Source organism: Hipposideros armiger, unplaced genomic scaffold (assembly GCF_001890085.2).
Source record: "Hipposideros armiger isolate ML-2016 unplaced genomic scaffold, ASM189008v1 scaffold_4, whole genome shotgun sequence".
In the NCBI taxonomy this organism is placed as follows: Eukaryota; Metazoa; Chordata; class Mammalia; order Chiroptera; family Hipposideridae; genus Hipposideros; species Hipposideros armiger.
The window spans coordinates 3,305,894-3,327,181 of record NW_017731354.1 but is presented as its reverse complement, the minus strand read 5'-3'; the positions used below and the strand labels follow the sequence as shown (position 1 = coordinate 3,327,181).

General features: G+C 39.8%; 1 protein-coding gene and 1 pseudogene across 1 annotated transcript in view; one reads left to right on the top strand and one right to left on the bottom strand.

Annotated features, from left to right (window-relative positions):
* The window catches only part of ITFG1 (integrin alpha FG-GAP repeat containing 1), a 140,160-nt gene that overhangs the window by 99,404 nt on the left and 19,468 nt on the right, over positions 1–21,288 (top strand). The window contains exon 16 of the mRNA XM_019643283.1: positions 7,461–7,539. Within this exon, the coding sequence (XP_019498828.1) occupies positions 7,461–7,539 (79 nt within the window). The remainder of the gene's footprint in view (positions 1–7,460; positions 7,540–21,288) is intronic.
* LOC109383577 (protein farnesyltransferase/geranylgeranyltransferase type-1 subunit alpha pseudogene) lies at positions 3,711–5,966 on the bottom strand (annotated as a pseudogene).

The following is a 21,288-nucleotide window of genomic DNA, read 5'->3' as shown; positions in this document are numbered from 1 at the left end:
CCAGCCTGCAGCTCTGCCCTCATAGTGCCCTGTGGTCCAGCGCCCTTGGGCGCTTCTGCGGAAGATGTCTGCCTCCCATTCGTCCTGTTTTTCCTTCCTTTGGAGTTCAGCTCCTGTTGAACTGCCATTCAGTCTATCACTTTTCTCCCCTTGATAGATCACAATTTTATGACAGCCTAAAAGAAACAAATGCACACCATACTGCCCCAGTTTTCCATGTATCAAATGGATGCCCACTTGTGAAATTATTTATTTCATTAAACAGCGGGCGTTCTTCATATCGCTTTGACATCAGATCCACTTGATCGTAATAGAAAATGTTATGTTAGATATGACCCAGTGTGACACTGAGAGGGCACATGTACATGCCATGTGACGTTCTTTACCACCTGAGTTCATTGATGAGTTGAATAGCTCTTCTGCCCCCTACATGTTCCCACCCGAGACAGGTAACCTGTCTGATATATAGAGAGGGGAGGAATTACTCAAGTCAGAAACTAATCCCGCCCACATTCGTTCATCTCCATTTTGAAAACCCCTGAGTCTTTCATTTTGTTCAACTTCAGTTGCTCACTCCCATGGCCAGACTGTGGACTTCATGTACTGGAGCTGTTTTACCATGAAATCTCAACACCGTTCATCTACCTTTCTGACTCCTGCCTGGTTTTCCAGCCCTCTCATTCTTGTTACTCTCGCTATGCCTGTTCCAACTTTACGCCCATTCGTCTCTTGACCTGTATCAGCCCACTCTTGTCTTTACCTCCGTCCTTATTAAGCTGCCACACATCAAGCATCACTCCTGCCCCTACCCTTCACTCCCACAAAAGACTCCTTCACTGTACCTGCCTGGCAAAGTGACAGCCCTGGGGAAGCCAACCATCTCTCTTACTCTTAAACCTAGGCTACTGGGTATTTCTGAAGAAAAATATGCAGTCCGCACATTGGCGCCACCACTAATCCGTAGTCCGTAACATCAAATGAGCTTCATAGTCATATCATGTAGCCTTACATGGTGCCCTAGATATCTTTCCTCCCATGCTTATTCTCTGGTTACCTTCAGGGTTTTCTCTTTGGTTTTCTGCTGGTTGACTAGGATAAGCCGAGGTATAGGTTTTAGGTGCAATCTCGCTTGGTGTTCTCTAAGCTTCCTGGATCTGTAGTTTGGTGTCTGTAACTAAGTTAGGAAAAACCTCATATTATGGCTTCAAATATTTCTTCTGTTCCTTTCTTTCCTTTTCCTTCTGGTAGTCCATGACACATGTTACACCCTTGGTAATTGTCCCACAGTTCTTGGATATTCTGTTTCATCTTTTCATTCGTTTCTCTCTGAATTTCCTCGTTGGAAGTTTCTATTGCAATACCTTCAAGCTCACTGCTGCTTTCCTCCACTGTGTCCAGTCTGCCAATGAGCCCATCAAAGGCATTCTTCATTTCCGTAACAGTTTTTTTTTTAATTTCTACCATTTCTTTTGATTTTTTTCTTAGAGTTTCCATTTCTCTGCTTACATTAACAGTCTGTTCTTGCATGTTGTCGCCTTTTTTCACTAGAGCCCTTAACATTTTAATCATAGTTATTTTCAATCTCTGGTCTGATAATTCCTACATCCTGCCATATCTGAGTCTGGTCCTGATGTTTGCTTTGCTTATTCAGACTTTGTTTTCTGCCTGTTTTAGCATGCCTTGAAATATAGCACACAATTCAGAAAGCTTCTAAATGATCCCAGCTCGAATCTTCTCTAATGGCCTTTCAATTTCTGTGAAATTTCAATTTTGTGAACGCTCATTTCACTTCTTTGTGTTTGCATTGGTTGAGAAAGAAGCATACTATTTAAAAAAAAAATTCTGCACCTCTAAAAGCATCTGAAAAAAATGAGAGGCGTTTTTTATTGTTTTTTGTGCACTCACTGAATTAATGGTTTTGTTCTCTTGTATTGAACCAAATCCAATAATTATACAAAGGTTTAGGTTACACTGAATACTCTCACAAGCTGCCATTTTTTATAAAATGTACACAGTGTAGTCCAAGACCAGTGGGTCATACAGAGGGGTCCACAGACCACCAGCACCAGCATCTTCTGGGGACTTGGAAGAAAGGCGCATTCCCAGGCCCCACCCAGACCCACCACATGAAAACATCTGGGGATGCAGCCAATGCATCTGTATTGTTAACAGTCCCTCCAGGTGATCCTGATGCTCAAGGTTGTGAACCACAGCACTGGGCCTTTAGAAAAGGGATTTGCTGTAAGCTAACAACTTTGTCATTCCAAACATACATTCTTGCAAATAAATCATTCGTGTAGCTTTAGAATCCTACAATACATGAAAGAAAACTAAAAGGGAAACTTGGTGAGTGTTTCTGGTTTTGATCAAAATAATTTTGCCCATTCAGTTGTAGTTCAACATAGTTAAAAATGAGATTTCATTATAAAAATGACAATGTACTTAGCCAAAATGAAAAAGTAATCTTGCATTTACTGTGTACCAGGCACAGTTCTAAATATTCTACACATATTTGCTCAATCTTGACAACAATCCTCTGAGATACATACTATGATTCCCCCTAATTTAAGATGAGGAAACGGAGAGAGAAATTAAATAACTTGCCCAAAGTCAAGTGGAAAAGGAGAAATTTGAACCCAGATTGTCTACTCTAAAAATTACATTCTTATTTTCTGAATTGGGAAAGCTAGTACTTAAAATATTCTCCTGACATAAAATGTATGGAATAACTCATAAGTCTTAAATTATTGCATTAGTCAGCTTGGGCTACCATTTCAAAATACAACAGAATGATACTTTCTCCCAGTCCTGGGAGCTGGAAGTCTGCGATCATTGTGCCAGTATGGTCAAGTTCTGATGAGGGCTGTCACCCTGGTTTGCCCAGGGCCACGTGCTCACTGGGTGCTCACATGGCCTTTCCCAGATTCACGTGCATCGAGGGAGAGAAGGCAAGCTCTCTGGTGTCGCTCCTTATCAGGGCACCAGAGCCCTCATGTCGGCCCCGCCCTCATGACCTCTCTAACATTAATTACCTTCCAAATATCATCATTTTGGGGGTTGCAGCTTCAACATAGGAATTTTGAGGAGCCACAAATGTTGAGTCTATAACAAAAAAGGAAATGATTTCAGAGAAGTGTGAGAAAGACCTTATAGGAAACTCACAAACATGTTGTCATCACCACTGATTGATATTCCCCTAATTTCAGCTCCTGGCATATTACCAGCTTTTCAGGTCTCACATAAAGGAATTTAAGATGTGTGCATAAATACTTCAGTGAACTAGAGGAATTAACTGCTTCAGAAATTCTTAATCCTTGTAAATTGAATTTTTTTAGGATGCATCCACAACTTTCTTACAAAACCATTCTTTTGGCATTAGTCGGTCGCAGTGATAGCAAGACACTTAATGTGTGGCATGGCAGCTCTAATGTAATTACAGCCAATGTTGATAAGACCACAAAAGTTCCTTTATGGGACTTTCTGTTTCTTCTCCCTCCCCCTGGATTACTTTGCTTTAAAAGAATCAACTGACTCCAGGTAGTCGCCATAGCAGCGGCACCCAAGGAGCATCACACTTAGCTCTTGTTGAAAAGCAGTACCTGTGCCATGTGTTTACACCATAGGCAAAGGGAGTGATCACTGTGGTTTTAAACTCCTGCACTAGAATTCCTGAAAAATAAAAGCACTCCAGCAGGTGCTTCTAAATGCTGTTATTGCTGTACACTTGTTGGTGGGTCACTTTCTATGCTGTGTTTGCTTAGAAGGGATCTTCCAATATATCTCCAGTATTCCTTTCTTATAATGTCCTTTTCCCTAGCTAGTATTTCATGTAACTCTAATGCTTTATTAAGAGTATCCTCCTTGTTATCATATCGGTTTTCTAGCATATCTTCACGGATATCTACAAGAAAGGCAGTTAGGTAGGGGGAACTGTGACTTGTAATTGATTTAACAGACTGGGCTTTTTGGAAAGACCACCAGCCTGCAAATCCCTTTCAAATGGTTCCATGCACTTTCACATATGGTGCGACTCTGGTCGTTCCCAGAGTGTACAGGACTTCTCCCTCCAGTGTGGCGTGATCACTGCAGCCAGTGATGTTAGAGATGATGCAGTATCTTTGGTTCCAGACAGAGTTATTTCTCACGTCCTCACGTAGAAGTTCGTCTACGTACAGCTCATTATCCCCAAGTTTAAATTCCTGTCTAACCCACGGTCAGTGTTGCCAGGCGTGATAATCCCTTGCATCCTGATTAAGAATACCAGCAGTAAGCTTAAGCTCCAGAGATGGATCTTTTAGCCATTCCACTAATACTCGCCTATGGTGCCAAATTTGATAGTTGCGGGGCTGTTCTTCAGGTATTGACTGATGCACTTCTTTTCCTCATGTAGATCCTTTTGAAGTGACTTTAAGGGAACTCTTAAAATAAGTCTATTTTGATACTCGTGTGGCCACTCCAGCCCTCATTCGGTTACTGTTTACATGGTATATCTTTACCATGCTTTTACTTACAACCTGTTTGTCTTTGAATTTAAAATGTGTCTTTTATAGACAGCATATACTTGGGTCATATTGTTCTATCCTGCTAATCTCTGCCTTTTGATAGGAATGTTTAATCCATTTACATTTAATGTAATTGCTGATAAGGTAGAATTTCGGTCTGCTGTTTTGCTAATATTTTTTTTATTATTTCTTAAAGATTTTACCTAGGAATTGGGGTAGGGAACAGCATTGGGGAATCGGGGACGGGGAACAGACAAGTTGCTGTCCTTTTTGTTCTTCAGTCTAGTTGTGGAGGATGTCTCTTCACTGGTCCATGTTGGTATTATCATTGCGTTCTTCCCGGCTGAGGCAAATGGGTCACAGGGCATTGGACGGCCACTCACGGCAGCTCTCAGCAGCTCACACTGGCTGCCGGCCACTCACAGTAGCTCACGGCAGCCCACTGCAGCAGGGGCTGCAGCCTACGCCGTCGCCGGTGACTCACGGCAGCCCAGCTCCAGGTTGAGCTGTTGTTCACCATCTTAGCTGTAGAGGGCGCAGCGCCACTGAACCTCATGTGGGATCCAAACCGGGGCTCTGCTGCTCAGAGCTGGCGTCCCAAGCCAACTCTTAACAAACGAGCCACTCGGCCGGCCCTGCTAATTTTTTCTATGTGTCTTTTTTCTTTCTCTGTTTCACCATTACTGCTTTCTTTTGTTACATATTTTCTAGGATATGATTTTAATTCCCTTGTTTCTTGTACTATATTTTTAAGTTATTTTCTTAGTTCTTTCTGTCAGAATTACAGTTTCCGTCTTAACTTAGAAACAATCTAGTTCATATTTATAGCAACTTAGTTTCAGCAGCATAAACACATTTTGCCCCTGTATACCTCAGCTTGTAGTGTCATACAGATTACATCTACATGCATTATGAGCCCACCAACATGGTTTCTAATAACTGCTTTATGCAGTAGTGTTTTAAATTAGACAGGAGAAAAGAGCTACAAACAAAAATACATTTACACTTTCCACTTACCTACAGCTACTTTTACTGGTGCTTTTTTTTTTTTTTGGATTCTGAATTTTTTAATTAAAATTTATTGGGGTGACAACAGTTAGTAAGGTTACATAGGTTTCAAGTGTACTGCTGCTGCTTTTTATTTGAGTTACTGTCCAGTGTACTTTCAGTTCAGCCAGAGCAACTCCCTTTAGTGTTTCTTCTTAGTCAGATGTGTTCATAACAAATTCTCTCAGTTTTTATCTTGTAATATGTCAATTTCCCTGTTACAAAGGATCATTTTCCTGGATTTTGGACTTCTTAATTGACACCCTTTTTCTTTCAACTTGGAATATAGCATCCTACTGCCTTCTGGCCTTCCGGGTTTCTGATGAGAAATCAGTTGATAATCTTATTGGGGATCCCTTGTAAGTGATGTGTTACTTGCCTGTTGCTGCATTTAAAATTCTCTTTGGCTTTCAACATTTTGACTATGATGTGTTTGGTAGGATTTGACTATTATGTATGTTGGTGTGGATCTTTTCAAGTTTATCCTACTTGCAATTTGTTGAGCTTTTGGGTGTGCAGATTAATATATTTAATTAAATTTCAGTATTTCCACCATTTTTGCTTTACGCTTTCTTTCTTTCCCTTTCTCTCCTCTCCTCTGGGACTCCCATTATTGTTGGGATTCTTAATGGTGCCCCATGTGTCTCTCAGGCGCTGTCATTTTCTTTATTTTCTTCATTTTTCTGTTTCTCAGACTGGATTGTCTGAATTGACAAATCTTCAGTTTTGTTGATTTTTTTCCTCTACCAATTTACATCTACGGTTGAGCCACTCCAGTGAATTTTTAACTTGTTATTGTTCTCTGGAAGTTGGGCGTTTGTATGTGTGATTTCTATCTCTCTTTTGATACTCTTTTGGTGAGACACTGTCCTCGTAATTTCCTTCAGTTCTTCAGACATCATGTCCTTTAGTCCTTTCAACATATTTATAACAGCTGATTGCAAGTTTCTTCCTACTACGTCAAACATCTCGAGTTCCTTGGGGGCAATTTCTGTTGACTACTTTTTTTCCTATGTATTCCCATACTTTCCTGTTTGTGAGTGTCATAATTTGTTGTTGAAAACTGGGCATTTTAAATACTGTCTTAACCCTGGAAATCGCTCTGCTAGGTTTGTTGCTGCTGTTTGTTGTTGCTGCTGCTGTTTGGTCAGTGACTTTGCTGGACTGATTCTGTAAAGTCTATTGTGTGTAGCCATTGAAGTCTCTACTCGGTTTAATGGTCAGTGATGATTGAAGAGAGGTTTCCTTAAATGAGAGATTAGGTGAGAGATTAGGGCCTTCTCAGGTCCCTTGTCTGAAAGCAGTGTTACCTGGGTGACCTTCTACAATAGATTCCCAGGATCGTGTCAGAGCTTTTCAAAGCCTCCCTTGCAACATCTCATTCGCATTTTTTCTTTTAAGATTTGGTCAGCCTCTCATTGACCCAAACTGGTAGCACAGCCTTAGGTAGCTTCAATATAAACAATTGCTAATGATTGTTTTTAACAAACATTCCAGTTTGTTAGGGCTATTCACACAGAGCAAGCTCTCAGCCTGGCGAAATACATACTGAGAATGGAGGTTTTCAGGGAGCTGCCAGACATGTCAAAGAGGGACAGTTCTCTGGGAGAGCTGCTTAAAGTAGTCACCCTGCATAATAGGAAATATTAGGTCTTAGAAATATCCAATAAAATTAATGCTGTATAAATGCAACTGTCAAATCATTTAAAGTGTTAAGCATTTTCTACTAACAGAGGTTTTCTTTTGAAAAGATAACACAGGTTATCTTTTCATAGAAATATTCTCTACATAACTGCCATCTATGTAAGAATTGTATGTAAGAAGGTTTTACTTGATTAGTAATAGATTTACCTGAAACTTCAAATGATTTATTTACTTTCCAAGGCTTAACTATTCCTCTTTTTATTGCAGCCCTTTGGAGTCAATCAGCCTGGACCTTATATCATGTATACAACTGTAGATGCAAATGGATATCTGAAAAATGGCTCAGGTAAGACTAGATACAATGTTCATAATGCATAACACACTTTTAATCAATAGATTGGCAAGATAAACTAGATGACAAAAATTATCATGTTTCACACCCTTTATAAAATCTTCACTTTTTATACTTAGTCTTTCTGTAGACTTACATCAGTAGATTACGAAAAGTCCTCATGACAAATATATTAAAATTAATTCCTCATATATCCCTATTGTGATACAGCCAAATCATTATCCTTATCTTTCAATTGAAGTAACAGAGAGATTGGGAAAAACTGCTCGAGTTATCTTTTTTTTTTTTTTTTAAGATTTTTATTGGGGAATTGGGGGGATGGGAACAGTGCTGGGGAATTGGGGAAAGGGGAACAGACAAGTTGCTGTCGTTTTGTTCTTCAATCTAGTTGTGGAGGATGTTGCTTCACTGGCCCAAGTTGGCACCATCATTGCGCTCTTCTCTGGCGAGGCAGATCAGTCGCCGGCTTCTGGACGGCCGCTCACTGCGGCTGCTGGCCGCTCACGCTGGCTGCTGGCCACACACGGTAGCCCATGGCAATCCACTGCCACAGGGACTGCAGCCCACGCCATCGCCGGCGACTCATGGCAGCCCAGCTCCAGGTCGAGCTGTTGTTCAGCATCTTAGCTGTGGAGGGCAGTGTCACTGGCCCTCATATGTGGGATCCGAACCGGGGCCCTCTGGCATCCCAAGCGAGTTCTTAACCATCGCGCCACTCGACCGGCCCTGCTCGAGTTATCTTAATCAAAGTATAAAGTGGTAAATTAGTTATAACAAAGCTCATCTTAGGAGAGGTAAAAATTAGGAATTCAGTCTACAACCTAAATAATCCTGGTATTTTCATATGTGGACTAGAGGCTGGAATATTACATAGAGGTTGTTTTGATATATGATTATAAAGGAAAAAAGTCTTATTTGACTAAATAATAAAGGAAAATGCAGTCAAGACAAACAGGAAATCAGACTAAGCAAAGGATGTCTGCTTTTGACAGATGGCCAGCTGACTGAGATGAGATCCAAATCACAGTAAATACAACTGGTCATTTCAATTCTCTAGATGAGAAAGGGAACCCTAACATATTAGCACACTTCTTTGAGACTCCTAGAGTCCTAACCACCAACAGAGTTGCTGTTACTCCTCCATTTTTATGGACCCCAAAATAAGGAAGAACTCGTTACATGGCCATTCTCACTTTATATAATGACCTAACTTAATCAGATATGCCTGAGTGAGTTTCCTTTTTAGCTAATTGTACACATTTAAAACTCTCAATCATACTATTGCTTCAAAACATTCCATAAAACAAAAACTGTTTTAAAAGTTTAAGGAGACAGTACAAGCACAATTCTAGTCAAATACTTGAATATACCACTGTTAGTCTTGGCAACTTAAATAAGGATACAGACAATTTGAACTAATTACTTCTTTACATTTTAATTCACATGTATGTTGAACTGTACAAAAAAGATTCCAGGACTAGATGGCATTATCTTTTACCAGATAATTCTTTTAGTCTTTCAGGATGCAGATAATTTCAGTGCTAGATGAAATGTTCCCATTACTTATTTCATTCCATGAGACTAGTATAACTTAGGCAAAACCAGGAAACCCAAATCCAGAACTTAGCTCAATGAAGAATTATCAATGAAAACTGCTACCTAAAATACTAACAATTTAAATTCATCTGTATTTTGAAAGAATTGCTTACTTAATACAATCAAGAAGGTGATTATCGGAATGCACTGATGGTTTAAAATGGGGGAAATCTCTCTATTATTTTAACAACAGATCAATTTTTAAAAGACCTGTTTTCTTCATATAATGATATATTGTGTAAATCTTTCCATGTCTGTTCATTTGGCTAGTCCTAATTTCTTTTGGGATTGTTTTATATATTGACACAGTAACTACTCTAGATAATTCTCTATTGTTTATTTTTTTTCAATATAATGCAGCAGTACAAGAGTAAAGATCTATGTGCATATATTTTTGTGTAGTTAAATGAATAATTCTCACTTCATAGAAAAAAAATCAGGAAGAATATTTATCAGATTGTTAATGTTTAGCCTGGGGGAGCAAGATTTCAAGAGATCCACTTCCTACTTAGTACATTTCTATTTCTATTTACTATTTGTAGTCCTTTTAAACTTAATTTTTTTTAAAAAAAAGATAGGTTTTGATTTGCTATAAAATTTATCAAAAATGTTACTTTTACACTTAAGTGTAGAAAAAATTTTCAATTCTGTGATTGTTGACTCATTCAAAAAAAATACATCTATTGAACCTCTGCTACCAACCAGGCATTGGCACCTAGGAGGATGTCTTACTAGATGCCAAAAACCCATTCAGCAATATTCACTACCCACTGAATGAAGAATATTTCCTCAGCATGATTTCTTTATAATCTACCCCAAAACAATAATGAAACATTGGGTTTATTCTTCCTAAATTAAATATTTACTCTCCCATGGATTGGAAAGTAATTAATAATGAATAAAAGCAAAGGAAAAAAATCTACAAAAAAGATAACTGCAGTTGAATGCATAAATCAAATGAATGCATACATTTTCATGGCAGAAAAATCATAAACAAAACTAAAAGGCAGTAGCAAACTGGGAAAACCTAAATGCCCAACAATAGAGAAACAATTAATAAATTATGCCATTTTATACTAATTTTCAGCCTAGGCAATATTTTGAAATTATTTTTGATGAAGTGAACAGATGCTGATGGTACAACATTTGGGAGGGAGGCACATCAGCTGGTATGATCCGTATTGTATGCATGTGTTTTTACGTGTACCCACATGTAGGAACAATGCAAACACACGTGACAGATAGAAATGTTACCGTGATTATCTCTTGGCTGTGGGATTGTCTTTTTTATATATTTTTTTGCATTTTAGTTGACTACACTGATCGTATATTGCTTTTAGTTTAGGAAATAAATTAGCAATAAATTAATGTTCTTAAAATGTTTCAAACATGCTTTATTTCATGCACAAATATATGTTGTGAACAGGAAAATGGCACTTCATTTGAATGATTTAGGAAGCACTAGCATGAGAACCTGCCCCAAATTTTAAAGGATGAACCTTCCTAGTTTCAATGTTAAACATGTCGACGTCTAAAGAAACGTTACCTGGTGAAGCCGTGCCTCCCGCCCACGCAGCCCCACCAGTGGAGAGCCTTCCACTCTCTCAGGAAGCAAGTCACGCTTACGGGTGCTTCAGACGCTGCAACCCTGCCTCCCTCACAGAGCAGCCACGGGGCAGCACTCACTCGTGGGTCATGAATTAATGCAGTGGCTTATGATGGGGGCTTTTTACTTAACAGAATAAAAGGGATAGAAAATATCAGGACATACCACAGATAGGAACATTAAGTATTGTTTCATGGAAGTTTTATTGTAGGGGTTTGTGTGTGTGTGTGTATGTGTTCTTCCTGGGAGATGACATAAAATGTAGTTTTTATTGTGGGCTGTGGTCAAAAACGTTTAAAGTCACTACCAGAGAAAATAACATGCCTTAGTGCCATTCACAGAAGGCCTGGCCTAATTATCCTTCTGCTTACTGGCAAATCTTCTCAGTATTAGCAAACACTCTTGGGGTCTTACTCCATGTCCTAGCAAAGCCTGAAATATAGTAGCCGACTGTTATGGGGAGTCACATTACAGAGGTGTCATTCATTTTCTAAATAACCAATAGTTCCTGTGACCGATCAAAAAAATCATTATTTCCCTTTAGTCTTCTAAGGTTACTATTTGTTAACATATCTGAGAAAACCGTAAGGAACCCTTAACTCCTGTGCACCCTTCCTCACGTGGCTCCGATAGCAGAACAGTTAAAATGGACGGCAGGCCGAGAAGCCTGCATGTCCCCGGGGAAGAAGGACTTGGATTAAAGCATAACAAAAGTCATGTTGTTAATAAACGTTACATTACTGAGCAAAATGATTTACTGTAACACATAACATTTTTATAATTTTAATTATAACTTTTTCAGAGTTCCCAGTTTTCATCAATAATTGTCAATTACATCTTACACTGTCAAAAAACATTTTATTCTTTTTTTTTTTAAGATTTTTATTGGGGAATTGGGGGGATGGGAACAGCGCTGGGGAATTAGGGGAAGGGGAACAGACAAGTTGCTGTTGTTTTGTTCTTCAGTCTAGTTGTGGAGGACGTCGCTTCGCTAGCCCAAGTTGGCACCATCATTGCACTCTTCCCGGGCGAGGCAGATCAGTCGCCGGCTTCTGGATGGCCGCTCACAGCGGCTGCTGGCCACTCACGCTGGTTGCTGGCTATACACGGTAGCCCATGGCAACCCACTGCAGCAGGGGCTGCAGCCTACGCCGTCACCGGCGACTCACGGCAGCCCAGCTCCAGGTTGAGTTGTTCAGCATCTTAGCTGTGGAGGGCAGTGTCACTGGCCCTCATATGTGGGATCCGAACCGGGGCCCTCTGGCGTCCCAAGCCAGTTCTTAACCATCATGCCACTCGGCCGGACCAAAACATTTTATTCTTTATGTTCATTTCTCACATACATATTTTCTGAAATTACCTTCAAAGTATAGCCATGTTCCATTTAGCAACTTGTAATTATCCATAAAATATTTTTTTTAGTCCTGAACCGTTTTATTTTTAACTACTCATCACACTTTAAATTGTCATACACATAGTTCACCCATACATTTTAGCTTGAGCAATGATTAATCAGGCATATATTTGTGTCAAAAATCATTAATTGATAACAAAAGAAAATGGAAAGAGCTGTTATGCCCTCCCAGAAAATCCATGACATTTTTTGTCTCTGAAAGAATGAATTTTTGCAAGAGGCATCATTTCCTTACCTTAATCTCACATCAACTAAAGATCTGACAGGAACAGCCTAGTCGGCAGATACAAGGATGGGGTGGGGGTTTTTCTCACTAAAATGAAAGGGAGAAAGGAAAGAAGAGACGATCTGGAGTCGCTCTAAGCAGTAACTGATGTATCCTCTTGATATAATTACAGAAATTGAATGATTGAATGAAAGAATTACAGGTTATACAGAGAAAGTCTGAGAAACAGTAAGAAAGTCTGCAAATCATTCAGCTGTTCAGCAATTAGAAATCCCATCTGTGCAGATGCAAATGAGTCAAAGTCAGATTCTTGAAAATCAAAAGAAAGAAAATTAGAAATTGTGATGCCACCAAAAATAAAAGATTTGCTTCATGAAATTCTACTTACAACCTGATTTCTAGTATGATATAGGATCTAGCCAATAGATCCTAACATTGAAGGAAAAACTGCTACGTAAAAGCTTTGGGAACAGAAAGTGGAGAAGGAATATAATTTGTCTCTTCTGTGGTCTTTGCTAGCAAACGTATAGTAAGTATATCTGGTACAAAGGAATTGGATTAAAATCCCGTTCGTCACTCAGATTACCGTTGATGTATTCCATCTCATTCCGTAGTGCTACTTAAGGACTTCACTATTTTCCGTTCCATGTTTCCCTCTAACGTCAGCTGTGCACCACACAACCATAGGGAACTACTGTGTGCTACAGTGAAGGTTGAAATTCATAGATATATTATGCATGCAATGACTGTAACAGAGGAAGTACTCAGTGCATGCTGAACATATGCAAGAATGAAGTAAAATTCCTACAATGCTGTTCTCATGCATGCTTAAATTAAATATTGCCAGCACAAGGAACTGTTTACTGTAAGCTGAGTCTAAAATTGAAATAGAATAGTATCTGAAAAAACCAAGATTCTGCATCTCCTTAATTTTTCACCACTCCTTATTAAATTCATTTTCATACAGTATCAGGTAAAATCAAATAAGTAAATTTAAAGAAGAGAGGTACTGATTTAATTATAAATTATACTTTTAGCAACTAATTCATAGATATTTACTTTTTGAGGCTAGCTGTATCCTGAAATAAATTCTAAACTTTTATTCTTTCATGAGTGTTTTCCATTATTAATCTGGACTTTCTAGACCAGGAAAACAAGGAAATTAGAGTCCACAAAAAACAAATATATGGCACAGACCCATAATTAGATTGTGCCCACTCAACATAATGCCCCATAGCTCCCCACACTGCTCCCACAAAGACCTAAATTATGGAAGGATGAGAAAATACTGATCTATGATAAAAATTTAGAATTTTTATCTTCATGGAAAACACCTAGGAAAAGACATGTACTATTTTTTTGTTAAGCATGTTTCAGGCATAAAAGTATTTTCTTACTCTATTCATTTTAGAGTAATGAGTTTTCTCATTAGCTTTTTTTTTTAAGTTGAAATTAAATGTCTTTGACTATAAGGCAGATTACTAATATATAAATTGCAAGTCTGTTTCTTGGTTTTTAGCATAACGACTGCAACATTGATGTTGCAGTTTACATAACAGATCAGAACTATATCATAAAATCCATCAATCTTATGTATAGAGAAGGAGAGAAGGAGGGAGGAGATGGCAGATAGATAGATAGATAGATATAGAAGATATAGATGATAGATAGATAGATAGATAGATAGATAGATAGATAGATAGATAGATAGATAGATAGATATCCTTTTAATGAGTATAATGCTAGGCACATCCAGGTTTTTTGGTCTACATGTAAAGGACTTGAAAGTCACACTCCCACCGTCACCCCCTCACCTCCAAAAAGGTAAACAAAATGAAAATCAGCCGTTCTTAGATCCATCAGAGAACTGAAGACACAGGGCAAACCACTGTCCACAAAACTGGAAAGGCAGGCAAATACACAGAGCCACACCCGAGCAAAGCAAAAGCCACAGCTGGGGCCAGCCTCGGGCAGGGACACTAAAGGAGAATTGGCTCATTGATGCAGAACGTGTTTGAGACCAGTTTGTGAGATGAAAAGCTCCCCAGCTTTAGGGGCCCCCACGCTTTCATGAGTTTTACCTCTCGGAACCATACCTGGTTCTCAGGGTCAAGATCTGAGAAAAAGCCACTTGTGCTTCTGTGTGTGTGGGTGGGGTGGGGGGGGGGATATAAACCTTTTAAATACTCCCAGAGCTCCTGTTCTTAACAGAGGCCTGCCCTCAAGCGAAATTATTTTACCAAAGCCTGAACTTGGGTTTTACCAGCCCCTGATGGACTTCAGGGAAGCGACTGTCCCACTCTAGCCCCCTCTGGTTTCCTGTCTCACCTGTGGAGATGCGTGAGGGTGGGGGGAAGGGACCTAGAAGCACTTGTGAAGGTCACAGCCCAGGGTCACAGGCTCACCGAAAGATGGAGACGTAACAGAACTGAAGAACCAGCCCTTCCCCCGTGTCACCCCAGCTCCTCTGTAACAGGGATTACAACAGAGCCCAGCTCAAGTCCTATTCAGAAAGGAGTCCCTCAGGAAACCCAAAGAGAAGAGACAAAAGCAAGGACACTGGAGGGCATTTTAGCCTCTGGCACCTGCAGCTTCAGCAACCAGCAACATGCAGCCTAACTCACAGCCAGAGGAACCTCAGACTTCACACTAAAGACCCATTCACCTCAGTGCCTTTTGCTAGATAACATCATTACCAGCTGTTAACAAAAAAATTACAAGACATGCTGAAAAACACAAAATAAAATACAGTGTGAATAGACAAAGCAATCATCAGAACCAGACTCAGTTATGACGAGATTTTGGAATTATAAGACCAGGAATTTTAAATAACAGATTAACATCCTAAGAGCTCAAAGAGAAAGGAAATGCTGAAAATTAGAAACATACTGTAAGAGAAATGAAGGGTGCCCTTCCTGGGCTCAGCAGCAGTGTGGACGTGACTGAGAACCAGTGAGCTAGAAGATGTTGATAGGAACTTCCCAGAATAAAAAGCAGAGAGAACAAGGAATAAAAAACACAGTTACCTTAACGAACACCGAGGTGGTCACGCTACACTAATTTCCCCCCCGTAACTCTCACGTGGACTGCGTCACCACGGGGATGTCAGCAAAGATGACGCAGTGGCGCCTTGGTCAGCTCTTACTTTGAGGCTTGCCCTGAGGCTGCATGGGAAGCACCCAGTCTCGTCTCCTTGTGAGAAAAGACGCCTACTCAGCGTCCCAGCTGACCTGCCGGCTGCAGCAGCCACACCAGGGAGCCCAGTCAACACGAGCAGAAAGTGCCAGCCAGGCACAGTTGGGAGAGCTGAAATGGGCGTAGTTGTAGTGTAAGCCACTAAACGTTGGGTTCGTTTGTTATACAACAAGCAGTAATTGCTAAAAAGGAATGTGTTCTGATTTGCTTTAGCGCCAAATGTGAAAGAATTTACAAAGCCGGGCCTGTCAACGTTCCCTGCCTGGGAAGTGCAAACTTGAGTAGACAGGGAAGGGACAGCAATGTAGAGAAGCAGAGGTGAGCAGGGGAGCGTGTAAGAGAATACGCATGTTGGCAGTCACAGCTTCAACCACGTCCCTAGAAGAAGGTACATGTGAAAGAAAAGACGGGCAATATGGAAATAACAAGGCGTTTTTGCCTTTTATGTCTATCGATAGCCGAGCAGTTGCCTCTAGGTCTGTCCAAGGTGGCTAAGATGGGACAGCTACCTCGTGTAATGAACATTTGTGTTAGCATCACACATTTTAGTAAAAGCAACCTATCTTTTGGGGGCTACAAAACTCTCCTCCCACCTTTGGTTCGTGAAGTAGCTTTGCATCTTTTATCCCAGCTTCAGAACTAAGCAGTTTTACTCCCTGGTGCTTTAGTAGCTACTAAAAAACACAGCTTATAGCAAAATGCCAGGGCCCATTGGTTTGCCGCTCAGAGAGGCACAGCTCTCCAACGTGGAAAATCAAGTGCACTAACACATAAGCCAGGCAGCCCCACTTAGCTCATTTGTACCACATTCTCCACTTGGAAACCAGAGCTTATTTTTTTAACCCAGACAGTGATCGCTGAAACATAATTGCACATAACCTCAGGAAAGTTTACCTCCCTAACGAGCTCAGTGAAGGAGTGCTGACCGTTAACTTTACCCCACAGGCGGTAGTGCCCCCTGCAGTCTGACTGCATGGAGAGCTGGGGTTTCTTTTATTGTTTGTCTTTGCATCATTTTTTACAGGCATTGGCAGTGGTTCTTATCTTTCCCTCATTAGATGTTTATGTGCATTAAGCTATGGAGCAGCAGTTATCAAACGACGCAGCTCCTCAAAAAGTTAAACAGAGTTACCATATGAACCATTAACTCCATGCCTAGGTATGTTCCCAAGAGAATCAAAAATATGTCACACAAAACCTTGTACGTGAATGTTCATAGCCACATTACTCATAATAGCTAAAATGTGTAAACAAACGAAATGTCCATCAACTGATAAATGATAAACAAAATGTGACATATCAATACACTGTCATAAAGACAGGAAACATGCTATAACATGGATGAAGCCAGACACAAAAGGCCGCATATTTTATGATTCTATTTATATAAAATGTCTAGAATAGGCAAATCTATAGAGATAGAAAGGAACTGGGGTAGGGGTGTTACCAGGAACTGGGGGGCAGAGGAGGGAGAAATCGGAAGTGACTAAATGGGTAAGTACAGATAAAGCTTGAACCAGGGTCCCAAGCTCCTGATTTGTTCCAAAAGAGAAATTAGAAAACTTTCCATGAAAAATTAGTGTTATAATTCAACCTAAGGAAAAAAGCATAATATATGAGGAATGATTATATAATAATCAAAATAACAATATTTGTACAGTGCTTTGCAGTTTCAAAGCACTTTTATATACATTAAAAGTGAAGTATTGTAATTGCCTCACCAAATCCATGCAGTAGGTGGATTTTATTTAAAAATAAAATTCTAATTTTATAGATGAGGAGACATTCAAGTTCTATTTTTCTGTTGTATCTTCAAGCGTCTCCAGGTGAAGGTTTGTCTCTGTTTCATCTCTGTGTAAAAGGCATACAGTGTGTACTCGATAAATGTTTAGGTGAGTGACTAGACAAATAAATTAAGGCTTGGGGAAGGCGGGAGGGCAAGGGACTTTGTAAAGGTCAAACCAAGCAGTGTTAGAAGGCTGTCTTTGGCATGCAAACCCGGTGTGCTTTTCGTAAGCCACGTGACAAATGTGTCCAGTCCTCAAGCTGGTACCATGTTATTATTCCACGGACATTTCCCAGAGTGATCACGGATGGGGCGCGTTACAAGACCGCACGAAAAACTCACGTTAAACAGTTATGCAAATTATACTTTGTTAACGTCGTCATTTACTACAAACCTTCAGGTTGGTGCAACAGACATTCCCCAGGGGTCTTATGTGCCAGCCACAGCACTCTGCCCAGGAGTGGAGCATGACAATGAGTAAGTCCCGGACTGGAAGGAAGCGCCCGAGGCCTCTTGTCATGGCACTGGTTTCAGTCTCCTAGGAGGCGCTCCCACATACTTCATCACTTCACCCTGGTCCGTTACCCAGAAGCTCAGCTCAGATACAATTCCAAGTATGCCAAAGGAATAACAGTCAAATGTCCGTGGATTCCTTCGCTCTCCATTACACGCTGCCCGTCAACTACCAGGAAAAGAGGCCAACCCTTGTTTTAAGACGTTTTCCGTAAACAGCTACAATCCTAACTCCTGAAATCTGAGGATTCAGCCTGTAAGCATGTGGCCCACCAAGTCCCCACCCGCTGTTCGCGAAGCACAGTCCGCAGTAGCGCCCCTGGAAACACCACACACCTTGGCAAGGCCTGAACCACGTTCTCTGCATGGATTCGCCTTTCGGTGATGACAGCCTGTTTCTTGTTCCTAAGCTGATGACTAAGTAGGACTATTAAAAACCAGGAATATTTATATATTGACATTAAATTAACACATGTCTTGGGTTTGTAATTTGATCACAGAGTGATTAAAATGTTCCTCCAGTCAACAGTGTCTGATCTATAGCAGGTGCTTAATATCTGTAGAATAAAACTAATTAATCACAGACTTAGTAAGTGATTAGTGGGAATCTACTTAATGCTAGAAACTAGATTTTCCCGAAGTCCAAGCAAAAGGACATGCCTTAGTCATATAAGCCAGAAACTTTGACCATCAGCAGAGGACAACTGTATCATTTCTCTTTCCATGTGGGTAGCTATCCATTTAATTATAAAATCAAGGAATTTTAAACAGAAAAATAGGAGACTAGGATTAAGTATTTTAAATGTCAAGTCTATAGCCTGAAAAGTATCTACATTTTAAAATTAAATACCAATATTTTTATTCTCAAAATTTAGCCTCTCCTCACCTTCCAAATCTATTTTGTACTCTCTTGTTTCCTCCACTTCGGCATTCTGTTATCAGATTGCAGTGTGCTATTGAGACGTGCAGGTAAGTTTAGCCTGTTGACAACAAGTAGCCTTTTTGCAGTTAGTGTGTTCTATGTGGAGGAATTAGCTCTCTCTCCCTACTATAGCTGGCTAAATCAGCAATGAATTTAAATGTTAAAAAATCACTGTTTTAGTACATTTTATAACATGTTTTCTTTGGTTACTATTCTATCTTAGTTGGGAATTTATTGTTTAAAACGTTGTCACTGGTATATTACCAGAAATCATCCTATAATAATAGCTAAGATATTCTATATTATCCAAAATAGAGTCAAATATTTTGATAAGAAGCCACTAAAGTCACCGTAGATTTTAAAAGTTGATTTCCACAGAATTAGAATACATATATGTAGCATTTTATACATTTTTTTCTGTAAAGTTTACATGTAAGTTGCTTGAAACTTTGAACGCTTTTGCTATTATTTAAAAATATCAGGGAATGGATTATGAGAGTAGACTGTAAACACCAATTTAATTGGTAGACTTTTTCTGGCTAGGATATCTGATTTGATAAACATTAACAATGAGCCCTATCATATTAGATAACACAAATTACTACTCCAGGTTGGCACTTAGGCACAAGGGACATGATCATTGTTACAGGTAGGAAGATTTTAGTAACCCCGTCAGAAATTTACTCTGTTAGCAATTAAAATAGACTAGCAGCAAAGGAAAGCAAATGATAATGGATTTTAAATTTTTTAATTTTAGCATTTATCAAAACTTTTTAATCCACTGATATTAATAGAATGCTAATCATTCTTGATAACTTCGTTATGAGAAAAAAAATCCATCAATGCCTGGAACAGTCTCTTCCTTTATTGCTGTGCCAGGAAGAGCGAGCCTGCATCAGTCACCAGTGTGCAAAGAACACACTGATTAAGGGGCCATCTCTCACTTCCAGTGGAAAGACTCAAGGCAGACATGACAGCGTATCAAATGCACGATTCTCGTAGGCAGCTAGAAAATTGGAAACAAGCCATAAAAGAGTACATTCTAATTAGTAAGAGGAAACAGTGCTGGCCAAATCATTTTTATATCAGAGTCCCTAAATAATGAAATAGAATTAATATTAAATCTACTTATGAAGACATTTTTCTTTCAAAGTCGGGGCTTCCTTTTTCTTAACCTCTACTATTCATGTTGTTATCCAGCTTGCCATTCTCAAAATTAAAATTCTCTCACAGAGAAACAAACATCGTCCCCTACCTGATATTCTCATAGTGTTTTCTTATAGAAAAATATGGTTTAACACACACACTGCACGGAACAAAGACATGACGACGTTTCTTTAGCATCCCTTTACAAGCAGTGAGAACAGTCCTAACATTTTCACCCTGTCAGTTATAAGGCTTTTAGCTCTCTGGCATGAGCCAGGGAACCTGAGCTTGTTGTAGTAGCTCAAGGGCTAGTCTGTATCCACAGTGCTTTTTTATCATCATATCCTGCATGGATATCATTGGATTAGAGATAAAAGATCAACAACGTAAACAGCCTCATCGCCCAGAAGAATTGCTTCAATAGCCCAGGCTTTAGGTCCAGAATAAGAACATCACAGCGATAAGCTCCGTGGGCCCAAATGCCACAACCGTAAAAGCCAGCACTCCGGTCTGGCTTTACAGAAGTCAGCCAGTGGCCACGTTAGCCAGAAGGACTGCATGCAAAATGTTACAGAGGATCCCCAGATCATTTCCTAGGACCCCACAAATAGATGCAAACAGTAAGAGAAATGAGCAAGTGGCATTGGAGAGGGTTATCGGATGTCATTAGAAGTCCTTTTTATAGAGCAGTATGACAAATATCACGCTGCTTTTTCCCCCTGAAAAAAAGGATCACAGGTGATGATGAAGGTGTGGGATTTGGAATTAGGCTATCAAGTGAAAAGCCCAGCTCCCCCATTTAGTAGCTGTGTTTTGGGTCAAGTTGCTTAAACTCTCGGGTTTCCTCCTGATAACGCAGAGATAATTATAGTACCTACCCACAGTTATTGCTAACGATAGTTGGAATAATAACAAGAAGCACTTACTTGCCACAGGTTTTGGCACATCAGAAGCATTCAATAGCTATCACTTTTACTGCTTACACAAGGTATTTTGTTTAACTTTGTACTTTGTCCTGTTTGGGTGTTCTTCGTCTCCATTTTAATTGATGTCAATTAGTATTTCAGAGCGATGATTTGAGACTAGCAAGTACTCCTCAGAACAGTGTTCTCGCCCAAAAAGAGGCGTGTTTTTCTCTAAAGTTACATAAAACATTGCTTGTTCGCGTTCTGTCCTTTTATCTCAGTTTTATAGAGATGCTAGTTTTCCTTAAGCCAGCACAGCGCCAGACGAGTAGCAGGCAGTACTGTTAGATGAAAACTCCTGTGGCTTAAAGCCTTGCAGGGAGATAGAATTCAGTGTGTCCTTTTTTGACTCAGAGTAAAACACACACACACAC